Here is a 13,616-nt window from a genome sequence, read left to right as displayed (position 1 = left end):
GAAACTTAGGACGGTTTTATTTTTCCGTTTTAGTTGATTTGCATTGTTGCGCCACTTTCTGCTGGACAGACAGCAGCACGTCCCAGTCACACACGCCTTTCCTTCCTTCACCGTCTAGAAAGCAGTTGCTCCATGGCTCATTAAATTGAATAGCTGTGCACCAGTCCATACCTCCGGCATTGCCAGTGGAGGGGGTGCGCTGGGGGCAGGGATGGCATCCTATGCGGTTGGAGTGTGGTGATCATTGTGCAGCTGCAAGTGTAATCAGTTCAGTGAGTAATTTAAGAAAAGAGACGTTGCTAGTGGAGAACAACGTACCTGTTACCCGTTTGTTCCAGCCTTTATCCTTTTGACCTGGGTCCCACAAAACCATTATCGAAGCAAGACTGGACACAGGTAGAGACAGGACAGGCTTTTCTAAGACGCCGCCTGATGAATTCGTTTCCAGTTTTCCGTTACTTTCTCCTGAAGTAACGGGAGGTGGGCCGCGAGGCAGAAGGAGCGCGGTTAAGTTTCCCATCCTCCCTCCTAAGTGCGTTTATCCCCTGAGCACTTGGGTCCAAAGGAGCGAACACTTGTCTCTGGGACGCTCTGGGCCTCCAGCCGCCAGTTTGCGTCCCGCGGTCCTGTAGGGCGGGCGACACTGAGAAGAATCGAGTTCTTTCCGCGCTGTGGTGCTTCTTGTTACCGTCTTACCCAGCCATGTGTTCCCTTAAGGCCCTGAAAGGGCTGTCAGTGGAGCGTCCATTCCCACAGCCCTGGGTGTGCAGATCGAGGTGCCCAGGCTCCCTGAGGGCCCCGGGGGGCTTCCTGCTCACCCACCTTCATGCCTCTTCTGCGACTGGCCGAAGCCACGCCGGCTCTGTTGACGGTAACTGCAGGCGAGTCGTAGACGCCAGGGTCCCTGGGAACATGCAGAGGGAGTTTAAGTCTTGCGGCAGGCGGTGTAGCAAGCGTGATTGTAGGAGCGGAGTCTAGATCGGGGACCGGACGGGATTCCTGTGCTGCGGGAACGCGCCGGGGCGGGGCTGCGCTGGGGCGGGGCTGAGAGCCGCCTGCTTGTCCCTCTCCGCAGGGGAAGGCCAGTACGGGAAGGTCTACACCTGTATCAGCGTGGACACCGGCGAGCTGATGGCCATGAAGGAGGTGGGTGCTCTGGGCCTCTGGGCCCTTCTCGTTTGAAGCCTCTGCGTGCAGAGACTTGGAAGCGAAACTTGTGTTTGCGAGGCTAGAGCTGGCCTGAGCGCTCCTCTAGGGGTTCAGCCCAGCCTGCTGTTGAGCATCGCTCCGGCGGGAGCAGCCAGGTAAATTCACGGAGCTCACCCAGGAGAGGAGGCCTCGACGAGTCCCCGGAGGAGGATGAGACCAGGCACGCTCTGCCTCTAGCGCTCAGGCTGTGCTGCGGGCAGCCAGCGGGAGGCCGACGGGGTTCACAGGACGCTGGTAGCAGCAGCATTTGGGGGAGGGGGCGCAGTAGCATTTGTGATAAGTTAGAAACAGCAGCATTGGAACTGCTGGAGGTAGAGCAGCTGGAGCAAGGAGGGCCTGAGGAAGGCCCAGCCGGGAGAGGCCCCACGGCTCAGCCGAGGGCCGAGGACCTGGGCTGGAGCTGCCGCAGCCTTGGGCCCCAAGCAGCGGTGCAGGCAGCGGGCACTGCGGCCCCTGGACCATGCTGCCCATGCCCCCTCCTGGACCCCTGCAGCGTTTCTTCATCTTCCCTGGGTGGCCCTTACCTGTGCTGTTGTAGCCTCGGTCCAGCTTGGTTGTAAAATTTGTCAGCACAGAATCTTTTTTTTTTTTTTTTTTTTGTCTTTTTAGGACCACACCCGTGGCATATGGAGGTTCCCAGGCTAGAGGTCTAATCGGAGTTGTAACCACTGGCCTGCGCCAGAGCCACAGCAACTCGGGATCCGAGCCGAGTCTGCAATCAACACCACAGCTCATGGCAACGCTGGATCCTTAACCCGCAACCTCATGGTTCCTAGTCGGATTCATTAACCACTGAGCCACGACGGGAGCTCCTGTCCGTGCAGAATCTTATCTCATCTTTCAAACTTGCCCAGAGCCTCCGCACCTGTGATTGCTTCCCGAGTGTTTAGGATTTTGGTTAATTCCGTTCGCAGTTATGAAAATGATCCCATTAGCTGTTTTTTTGTTTTTGTTTTTTTGTCTTTCTGCCTTTTCCAGGGCCGCTCCTGCGGCATATGGAGATTCCCAGGCTAGGGGTCTAATCGGAGCCGTAGCCACCAGCCTATGCCAGGGCCACAGCAATGCGGGATCCAAGCCATGTCTGCAACCTACACCACAGCTCACAGCAACGCCAGATCCTTAACCCACTGAGCAAGGCCAGGGATCGAACCTGCAACCTCATGGTTTCTAGTCGGATTCATTAACCACTGCGCCACAACAGGAACTCTGCCATTAGCTGTTATCTCAGCACATATTTCTAAAGCAGCTGTGTCTAACTCTCTGGGAACAAGAAGGGAAAGAAAGTCTGGCAGTAGAGTCACAAATACTCCGGCCGTAGTCCTGCGGGTGTGGCCGGCGGAAATGTCGGCCTTCCAGCCCCCGGGTTCAGCGCCAGCCTGTTTCTAGTTTGTGATGACGGTGCCAACGCTAATCCGTAGTTTTCCTTTTACAGATTCGATTTCAGCCTAATGACCATAAGACCATCAAGGAAACTGCAGACGAACTGAAAATCTTTGAAGGCATCAAACACCCCAATCTGGTTCGGTATTTTGGTGTGGAGCTGCACAGAGTAAGCCCACGTTGACCACACTGCTTGGTGTGTGAGGGTCCGTAGGGGCGCAGGTGGAGTCCTGTTCTACATCGCAGGTCTTCTCATTGCAGAGCACAGTAACTTTGCCTAATTATCAGGAAATCACCATGAGTTACACCATTTCTGCCTTCTCTCTGAGACTAGAGGAGCTCTTCCTAAAATGTAAGTCGTAGACGGTAGTCATTAACCCGACAATAGAAAGCACTGAAACCCATCCTGCCGACCAGAAGCCGTCTGTCACAGCCCTCCCGCAGCTTGTCGCTGTTTTTCCTCCCGTTTTTGGCGGAACCACTGTTGAGCACACTGTCAAGTCATGCCGTTTTTTTCTTTGGCGTGTGTTGAAGGGACCATTGTGAGATGAGAGCAAATGAAGACCGCACGCTACTTTCCCTCATGTTTCCAAGTAAACACTGTGGGAAAGAGGACAACTCGGAGCATCTTGGTGGCGTATGAGCTTCCAGGGGAAGCTGGATATTGGTGATTTTTAATATCCCCCCCCCCCACATTCATCTTTGAAAAGGATGTGTTTCAGTACTTAATGATGTATTTATAGGGACAGCCCTGTTGGTCCCTGTCTGAGATTATAGAGCAGACTTCATTTCAGAGGATTACAGGCGTTTGTCACCTGTGACGTGGCCACGTTCCTGTCCCCCGTGGCTGTATAATTCCAGACAGAGGAGGCAGGCGGAGACACCTGACACCAGAGGAGTTAGAGACAACTGGCTTAAGACAAACGCAGCGTTCAGGATGCCGAGTGTAGCGTCCCGTTAGAAAGAAGATTCCTTTGGGGTGTGGCCAGCGGGGGTGCGGGTTCTTCGCTGAGGGCCGCGTAAACACAGGCTGCGTCCGACCCCGCAGGAGGAGATGTACATCTTCATGGAGTACTGCGACGAGGGGACCCTGGAGGAGGTGTCCCGGCTGGGGCTTCAGGAGCACGTCATCAGGCTGTACTCCAAGCAGATCACCGTAGCCATCAACGTCCTGCACGAGCACGGCATCGTCCACCGCGACATCAAAGGTCAGCCCACCCTCCCCGGCCTGCCCGAGGCATCACGAGCCCTGCGCTTAGTAGGTGCTCCCGCCCCCCACCCATCATGTCTTGAGAGAAACACCTTTGCTTTCACTTCTTCTGCCAAGAGCCCAACATCGAGGAACTGTCTGGAGCACGTCTCCACCGATGCAGGCGGAGGTCCGCCCCTTCTGTTCAGCACCACTTTTTAGCCAAATCTCGTTCCCCACAATGAAATTCGCCGTTGTATAGGCCGACTTGGCCTCTGCCCTGTTCACGGGGCAGTCGTGCTCAGAGCCTCCTTTGTTTGCCCCAAGAGCCTTGTGTATTGAGGTACGTCCTGAACACGCAGAGTGACAGTGAGTCGGAAGGGCCAGTGTTGGTTGTGACGTGCAGCCGAGGCTGGGGAGACAGGGTCCCCAGCCTGCTGGAGATGGCTTTGGTCATGCTGATGACTCAGAGGCCTCCCTCCCGTGTGAGAGAGTAGCCACGCTTTTGTCTGACGGCTGTCCCTCTTGTCTTTGCCTCAGCCACACTGTGCCCTGACCTGTGTTTGTGGAGCGACAGGTTAGCTGTGTCTCTGGTTGGCCGCAGGCTGCAGGATCCCCTTCTGTCACTTGATCCGAGCCCAGCCTGAGCAGCTCCACACCACAATGGCCTGGCTCGGCTGGGCCTGAGACTCGGAGCAGGGGCCGGGGTGGGGGGGGGTGTTACGCCGGCACCTGCTTGCTGGGAGCACAGTCTCGGAGGGGGCTCGTCTTGCCCCGCAGCCGCCCACCCTCCTCTGCGCCACATCACTTTGCTGCTGGGATCATTCGGGGCAGTTGCTTAACTGGTTCTTGTCAGGCCCTGGCCTTGCCCGTTTCCAGTTGGTCTGGCACAAATACCATGCTTGTCAAGCGGTGCCTTCTTGTCATGGGCCAAAAAGAGTCTCCCTCAGAGTCCTCGGGCCAAGTCCGTCCACTCACGTCCTGTGTGGTCGCCTGGGGACCACGTACCCTGGGGGCACTCAGGCGATGAGGACAGACAGGTTGCGGCATCGAGGGGCCAGTTATCTGCCCCAAGCGGCTCTGTTGCTTCTGGAAGGAGGTCCCGGAGGCCACATGGCGGCCCATTGCAGGGGGGAGCACCCCGCAGCCAGCAGAGGGAGCTGCCCTGGGACGCGCGCAGTGGCCCCGGTTCCAGCTGGAGTGCACGTGAGGCCTGCGTCCTGACAGTCATAGAACATTCTCTCCGGTCTGCCCACGTGGCCTTGGACACAGCCCTGCAGACCAGCAATGTAGCTGCCAGTTCTTGTCTGCGTGCTGCCTCGTCACAGGCGCTACTTATTGTATACAAACTGATTTTCAGGACTGCCCCCACAGGCGTTTGTGTTTTATGTGTAATTTCTCTTTAAGTAGCTCCTTGGTGTTTTGCTTTGTTTTGTTTTTTGCTTTTTAAGGCCACACCCATAGCACATGGAAGTTCCCAGGCTAAGGGTCGAATCGGAGCTGTAGCTGCCTGCCTACACTACAATGACAGCAACTCGGGAGCTGAGCCGTGTCTGCAACCTATACCACAGCTCACGGCAATGCCGGATCCTTAACCCACTGAGTGAGGCCAGGGATCAAACCACATGGTTCCTAGTTGGATTCGTTTCCGCTGCACCACCACGGGAACTCTGCTCCTTGCGTTTTTAACGTTAGAATTTATACACATATTTCAGTTCAAAATTATTGCTCAAAGCTCTCTGCACTAATGTTAAAATTACTCGGTATTAGCGTTTGTGAATAAATCTTTCTATGATCATACTTTGCAAGTAAAGTTTCATAAACCTTCGTAAAGTTTGGGAATGAAGTTCCTGGTCTAGGTAGGTTACCGTGTAAACGTTAAACTACCTGCGTTGTGTTTCAGAGGCTAACACCTGCTTCTTCCTTGTTAGGCGCCAACATCTTCCTTACGTCGTCTGGGCTCATCAAACTGGGAGATTTTGGATGCTCGGTAAAGCTTAAAAACAACGCGCAGACCATGCCTGGGGAAGTGAATAGCACACTGGGGACGGCAGGTGGGTCCGGCTAGGTGTGTCTTGGCGCCGGGGCTCCCTCCAGGGTGCGTGGGACCCCGGCTTTCCCTTCTCTCTGGGCAGCAGATGTGGAGAGCAGGCGAGGGCTTCTAACCAAGCGAATGACAAACCACGCCTGACAGTACTTAGCAGGTTGGGAGGTCTGATTTCTCCCTTAAAGGGAAGGAAGGCCCCTTTTTCTTCCCAGGAAAACCTTGTTCCTGTTGGGTTTATTAAGTCTTTTCTAGTTGAAACAACGTGATGTTTCAATGGAGAATGTTTTGGTTGCTTAGAAACAGGTAAAATTTTACATCCTCTTTTGCAGGTTCAGTTTCATATTTTCATTGTGAATACAATTTATCTGAATATCTGCTCATTCAAAATGGTCTTTTAGAAGATAATTTGACTCCAGAAATGTCCATTCCAGATACTTAGTTGAGGAGTTCCCATCCGCGCTCAGTGGTGAATGAACCCATCTAGCATCCGTGAGGATGTGGGTTCGATCCCTGGCCTTGCTCAGTGGGTTAAGGACCTGGTGTTGCCATGAGCTATGGGGAAGGTTGCAGACACAGCTCGGATCCTGAATTGCTGTGGCCGTGGTGTAGACCGGCAGGTGCAGTTCCGATTCGACCCCTAGCCTGGGAACCTCCATATGCTTTGGGTGTGACCCTAAAAAGATAAAGAAAGAAAGAAAGAAAGAGAAATTGACTTGGGATGTTTATTTTCAGTTTTGACATTTCGCATTATGTAATTCGGAGAAAGTTTCCTCCCCAGACAAGTCAGTGGTTTCTTCTGTGTGAATTATTGGCAACATCACTGTGTTGCTCGGCGCTGTTAGTTCATGGAGCTGTATGTGTAACCCCTTCTTACCACCATACCTGTGACTTTTAAAGCTTACATGGCTCCGGAAGTCATCACTCGCGCGAAAGGAGAGGGCCATGGGCGAGCGGCCGACATCTGGAGTCTGGGCTGTGTTGTCATTGAGATGGTGACCGGCAAGGTAAGCGGAGCCCCCGTGGGGGGACCCCTCGAGGGGGCGCTTTACAGGCACGGGCAGGAATTGTGGTCTTGTGACCTTTATGCAGCCGTGCACACATTTCCTGCAAAATAGAGGAATGACCCGTAGAAGGCAGAAAAAGCTGAGACAGGCGACAGACTAGGACCCAAGTGTTTATGAGATAGGGGACTTAGCGAACTCCTCAGAGGAACAGAAAGAGCACAGAGCTGTGATTCATACAAACAGAAGCAAGCAGCTACAAAGAAAGGAAATACGGAACTCTTAGGTCCCTGCGGAGACGGGCGCAGGAAGGCCTGTGTCAGCTCTGTTCATAATTGCCCAACTTGGAAGGAAGCAAGATACCTTCCTGGTGGATAGACTGGGAACCCACGCGATGGACTATTACGCAGCAACACAAAGAAATTGGCCCTTGAGATGACACGGAGAAACCTTCAAAGCACATTGCTAAATGAAAGCAGCCGGTCTGGAAACACCACGTACCAAATGATTCCAGCTGTGTGACATTCCGGAAAAGACAGAACACGAAAGGCGGAAAAGATCCGCAGTCGGCGGGGCTCCGGACACGGAGGGAGGCGGGCAGGCGGAGGGAGGCGGAGGGGCGAAACAGAGGGTCCCACAGTGCTGCAAGCTGATCTGTGACACTCCTAGTGACGGTGACACTGACGTTTGAAGGCACGGGGTGGGACGGAGGGTGTAGCATTACTTACAGAGCAACAAAGTTAGAACCTCCGAAGTGTTGTTAGTAGGACATTTAATGATGGTTACACCTCGTAGCTGTTGAAAAGAAGTGCTCAATAAATAAAACTCTTTCTTCCAACATTAACGTAGAAGGATGCCCCCATCTCTGTTATTTCACTCAAGCCACACATCAGAAAAAGAACAGGTTCTCACATCAAAGAATATTTATCTCGGAGTTCCCAGGTTAGCTCAGCAAGTTAAGAACCTGACATAGTGTCCGTGAGGATGCAGCTTCAATCCCTGGCCTTGCTCAGTGGGTTAAGGATCTGGCGTTGCCACAAACTGCGTAGGTCGCAGATGCGGCAGATCCGGGGTCGCTGTGGCTGTAGCGTAGGCCCCAGCTGCAGCTGGGAACTTCCATGTGCTGCAGGTGTGGCCGTTAAAAAAAAAAAGGCCGATAAATCTCAATAACTAAACAGTGGTACGCCAATTAGAATTCCACACAAACTTAGTTCTTTCCCCCATGAATCTCATTTATAATCATAATAAAATAATCTAAACTGTGCACTAAAAGAATTTGGTACCAATCATTCACCAAGGTAGCGTGCTAAACATCCCTATATGATAACTGTTAATGTTTTATTGACATTTTTCTATCATTTTATATATGACATTTCTTCTTTGCATGGCGATGGCATCTAGATAATGCTGGGCCAGCAGGACCTCTAAATGGGGTAGGCAGACTATGTCCACCCGCTGGTTTTATGAATGAAGTTTTATCGGCACATGGTCACACCCATTGACATGTTGCCCAAGGCCTTCATGCTACCAGTGGGAGAATTAAATAGAGTTGTGGCAGAGACCGTGTGGCCTGCAGGCCTTAAAGTATTTACTCTTTGGCTCTTTAAAAAAAAGTTTGCCGGCCTCAATATGTATTAATATGGAGATGCCTCAAAAGAGGTTGGGCAGTGGCGTTTTTTTATGGCTATGTAGTATTGAAACCTGATTTCTTTTTCCTTTCTGTTTTTAGAGACCTTGGCATGAATATGAACACAACTTCCAGATAATGTACAAGGTGGGGATGGGGCATAAGCCACCGATCCCTGAAAGACTGAGCCCGGAAGGAAAGGACTTCCTTGCTCACTGCCTAGAAAGTGAGCCCAGGATGAGGTGGACGGCCAGCCAGCTCCTGGACCATTCCTTCATCAAGGTTTGGCACGTTGCCGTGTAGTCCTCCCCCGCGTTTGACTGTGGGAGTGCTGTGTGCATCTGGCGTGCAGGAGATGGGGAAACTTGGATATAAGATGCCTGTGTGTGCAATAGAAAGGAGCTGAACGTACCATGCCAGGGAGTTGGGCTCATTTTGTCTACCGGGAGGTGTTGGTTAAGGTTCCGCCCCTTGATCCACTTGGGCAGTTGGCGTTCCACGGGGACTGTCAAGTGGGCTGTGAAATGGGACCGGCTGCGCGATGTAGTTTTCCCTCTTCCGAGTGGGCGGCCGGCCTGGGTGTGGGCTTGGTAACAGCCGCGCCCTCCGGAAGGGCAGAGACGGGGTGGCGGTGGCGGAGTCCTGCGTCAGGAGCGGTGATGACGGCACGTGCGCCGTGTTGGAGGAATTTAATCCAGTCAGGGAATCCCAGCTGTTGCTTTCTTAAGACTGAGATGCCTGAGCTCTTTGGGAGGCTTTAGCCGGGTCAGGAAAGGGAGGAAGGAGGTGGCAGAATGGAAGCGACTGGAAAGGCTCTCGACCGTCAAGGAGCCCGTCAAGGAGCCGTGCAGGTGCATCCTGCTGGAGCAGAGCAGGTGGAAAACGGCGAAAGGAGACGCTGGGGAAGGACCCATTGTTGAGGGGACGGGATTAAGTTGTGCTGTAGAACCGTCCCTCTGGAGGCAGGTGGGAAGCTGCCAATACAGGGCGTGGGTTGGGCACGCAGTCAGGGGTGGCTTCTCGGCGATGTTCGGGAGTTCACCTGGCCAGGAGCGCGCGAGGGGGACGAGTCCAGGCTGGCTCCAGGCTCCTGGCTTGTGTCACCGGGTTATGGAGGTCCCATCCGCCGGGATGATAGAGGCGGCGGCTGGTGGAGGCTCGGGCCGGGGAGATGGTGGTTTGGGGAGACAGAAATACTGCTGCAAGGTTACGTGAGGAGAAGTGGAATGAGAATGGAACCCAAGAGAAAACACTGACAGGGCCCTGCAGAGGATCTTCCGATAAAGGAATGTGCCAGAGGGTAGGGTGACATTATGTCTGCGTGAGTGAAATTAACCAGGAGATGGATTTGCTGTATAGATAGATATTAGGGATTTACAATTAAATAAAATTTATTTCTTCGTTATAAAGTATAAGAACAGTTTCTGTTGAGCGGATATTGTCCGGATACATTCTTAAAAATGCCTTCAAAGCACTGCACAGAGCAGTAGCTGAGCACGGCCGATGCACGGTGTGCGAGCGTGCGGCCTTGGCTCTGAGCCAGGCCCCGGGACACACTGCCTGTGACTTGGCGCGGGGCTCTCGGGTCCGTAGGGTTCAGCTGTCTCTGCCTCCCTCCCAGGTTTGCACAGATGAAGAATGAAGCCCGTCCCCTGTGGCCTGGTGGTGTGTGTACTCGGAAACCCCTTCATCACTACTGTATGTAATATTTACATGAAGACTCTGCTGAGAAGCAGTAGAAGCCTTTTTAACCTTCCAAGACTGAAGACTGCACAGGTGACAAGCGTCACTTCTCCTGCTGCTCCTGTTTGTTTGATGTGGCACGGGGCCTCCCGAGTGACGGTGTCCGCGAGGTAAAGAAGCTGCATGTTAAGTGCCATTACTACTGTACCCGGACCATCGCCTCGGTCACCTTGGCTCTCAGGTGACTGGGCACTGTGACATCGGTGTCGTATTTTCGTAGTGTTACCAGGCGTCCTGGGCCTTGTTGTTAATCTCCCGTTTGTCGAGTGCACTGACCTTGAAACCTTGCCTTTTGTTGTCCTGGGCAAGCCGCAGGTTTGTTATGCAAAAGGATGATCAATGAAACTTAAGAAAAAGGTTCTTTTTTCAATAAATGGTTTATTTTAGGAAAGCTCCGCCACATTGTCTTTTAATGGTTACCAGCTTCAGAGCTGACACAGTATCTGACCCCTGAGGTCTGTCGTTGTCGCTCACGTGTTCCTCCACTGGGGTACGGGCCAGTGTGGCCACTGGGCTGGGAGCTCCTTCAGGACCTAGACTCTCCGGCTAAAAGGTGAGAGAGAGACGTGAAACCACACCAAGGCTGTAAGGGGCGGAGGGGGGGGCTTTTAAGTGTGTGTATTGTTATCACTTGCTGCCGGGCTCAGTTCACTTCCAGACCAAGACGTGTGGGTGCTGTGTCCGTGTAAATACGGCTGCATGATCTCCTGGCAAGAAAACATCTTTCTCGGAATGTAACTGTTTCAGCCATTAGTTTTCTAAAATAGCCCAGATTATATGTCAGTGCTGGTGTTCTTTGATTTCTTCTTGCTATTAAATTTTTTTTTAAAGATTGACCTTAAAGCTTCCTGAACTCTTTTCAGAAGCCATCTGACTTTCTCCTTACCACGGAGCAGGTGGCTCTGGGCAAGTGGGTGCTCAGGCAGGTTCTTGTTCACCCACCTCCAGGTGGTAGAGCCCCTCCGTATAGAAATTAATGTCTGGAGAAAGCTGGGGTCACAGGCGGATTCGTACACTTAGAGGTTTTTTTTTTTTTTTTTACTTCAGTTTTTTAAACAGCTTTTTGAGTACAGTTCACGTAATATTGAAAGTATACAGTTCAGTGATTTTTCCAGCATAGTTGTATCATCACACAACCATCATCATAATCCATCTTAGAACAATCCCACTACCCCAAAAAAGAGACCGCGTGTCAATCTGCAGTCACTCCCTATACTCCTACCCCCAGCCTTAGGCAGCCGCCAAGCCACTTACTGTCTCTACAGACCTGCCTTTTCTGGACATTTAATATAAATAGAATCTTCTGATATGCTGTCTTTTGTGTCCGGCTTCCTTTGTTATTGCTGAATGCTGTTCCGCTGCGTGGATGTGCCGCACATCTTATTTCTTCCTTTTCTAGCTCCACTGTTTGTTTACTTTGAACGATGCTGCTCTGAACATTCACGTACAAGTCTCTGCGTGGACCTGCACTTTCATTTCTCATGGAGCTGCTGGCTCTACAGTAAATCCATGTTCAGTTTTTTTTTAAGAAACTGTCAAACTGTTTCCAAAGTGGCTGCACCATCTTACATGCCCACCAGCAGCGCGTGCAGGTTCTGGCTTCTCCCTGCCCGTGACGACACATGATGCTGCCTCTCTTTCGGGTGACAGTCTTCGAGCGTGTGCAAAGCGGCATCTCATTGTGGTTTGCTCTGCATTTCCCTGACCACAGTGAGCATTTCTTGTGCTTGCTCGTTGGCCATTCATCTGTCTTCTTTGGTGAGATGTCTGATTGAATCTTTTGTCCATTTTAAAATTGGCTTATTTTTCTTCTTATTGAGTTAAGAGAGATTTTTGTATATGCTGGATGAAAGTCCTTTACCGGATAAGTGATTCGCAAGGGTTTTTTCTCCCAGTTTGTGGCTTGTCTTTTCACATTTTTACTGGTTTCTTTTGAAGGACAGAAGTTTTTATTTTGAAGTCTAGTTTATCAGCTTGTTCTTTATTGCATGTGCTCTTGAATCTTAACCATGACTGGACCCCACGTCCTGGGCATTGACACCTCTGTTTTCTTCCAAGAGTTTAGGCCTGTCCTCTGTTTTTAGTTCATGTGTATAACAGATAAGGGTCCAAATTCATCCTTTTGCATGTAGATACGATCTGGACCCAGCATCATTTGTCAAGAAGACTATTCTTGGTGTCCTCGTTGAAATCAGTTGACCATAACCCCAGGGGTTTATTTCTGGACTCTCAGCTGCGTTCCCTTGTTCTATCTGGGTGTCCTCTGTAGAACCACACTGTCTTGATGAGTTGTAGCTTTGTAGTAAGTTCTGAAGATTCGAAGTGTGAGTTCAACTTCGTTTTCCTTTTCCAAGACTGTTTTGGCTATATTCTAGATCATTTGTATTTTCCTATGAATTTTAGGATCAGCTCGTCGATTCCTTTCCCCCTCCCCCTGCCCCCCCAAAATCAGCTGGGATTTTGATAGATTGCACTGTGTCTATAGAACATTGTTTTCCAACTCATGGACAGTTCATCCTGACATTTATTTGAATCTTTAATTTCTCTCAGCAGTGCTTTGTAATTTTCAGCGTACAATTCTTGAACTTGTTAATAAGTTTATTTCTAAGTATTTTATTCTTCTCATGCTACTGTGAATGAAAATGTCTTCACTTCCAGATTGTTCATTGCTAGTATATAACAGAACAGATGATTTTTTTTTTTTTTTTGTCTTTTTGCCTTTTCTAGGGCTGCTCCTGCGGCCTCTGGGAGGTTCCCAGGCTAGGGGTCAAATTGAAGCTGTTGCCGCCCGCCTACACCAGAGCCACAGCAACGTGGGATCCGCATCTGCAGCCTACACCACAGCTCACGGCAACGCCGGGTCCCGAACAGTTCAGCGTCAGATACCCCTGGTGAGACTCAGGAGTAGCCTCGTCATGGTTTTTGACCTCAGAGGGCAGCATTAGTTCTTTCACGGTTCTGTTGCGGTGGTGTGGGCGTTCACATCTGGTTGAAGGTATTTCCCTGCTCCTGGCTTATTGAGAGTTTTATCATGACTAGAAGTTCAGATTTGTCAAATACTCTTTCTTTACCTCTGGAGGTGACCGTTTGGTCTTAAGCCTTTGTGACTATGGTATGTTAATTGCGTCAGTGAATTTTTGGATGCTAAGCCAATCGCGTGTTCCCGGGGTGAGACCTGGTTGATCTTGTTTGTAGTCCTGTTTAGGTGTTACTCTTGCTGTGTCATTTGTAATGTTCTGTTGAGGACTTCTGCTTTCGTGTGACCTAGGGGGTATTGCTGGGTGGCTTTCATTTCTTGTGGTGTCTTTGACTTTGGTGCCAGGATAATGCCGGCCTCACACCGTGAGTCGGAAAGTTTTCGTCCTCTTCTTTTCCGGAGATTGTGAAGAATTGGTATTTACTGTACTTCTTTACGTATTT

The 13,616-nt window shown here is 51.1% G+C and overlaps 1 protein-coding gene across 4 annotated transcripts in view; it reads left to right on the top strand.

Moving 5' to 3' along the window:
- The window catches only part of MAP3K4 (mitogen-activated protein kinase kinase kinase 4), a 158,530-nt gene extending 147,939 nt beyond the window's left edge, over positions 1-10,591 (top strand). For all 4 annotated transcript variants that reach the window (XM_021086227.1, XM_021086224.1, XM_021086234.1 and 1 more), the window contains 7 exons: positions 1,076-1,146; positions 2,642-2,758; positions 3,638-3,797; positions 5,710-5,832; positions 6,723-6,829; positions 8,556-8,735; positions 10,075-10,591. In XM_021086227.1, the coding sequence (XP_020941886.1) occupies positions 1,076-1,146; positions 2,642-2,758; positions 3,638-3,797; positions 5,710-5,832; positions 6,723-6,829; positions 8,556-8,735; positions 10,075-10,095 (779 nt within the window). In that variant the 3' untranslated portion in view covers positions 10,096-10,591. The remainder of the gene's footprint in view (positions 1-1,075; positions 1,147-2,641; positions 2,759-3,637; positions 3,798-5,709; positions 5,833-6,722; positions 6,830-8,555; positions 8,736-10,074) is intronic.

Source organism: Sus scrofa, chromosome 1 (assembly GCF_000003025.6).
Source record: "Sus scrofa isolate TJ Tabasco breed Duroc chromosome 1, Sscrofa11.1, whole genome shotgun sequence".
Lineage (NCBI taxonomy): Eukaryota > Metazoa > Chordata > Mammalia > Artiodactyla > Suidae > Sus > Sus scrofa.
This window is presented reverse-complemented; position numbering and strand designations above follow the sequence as displayed.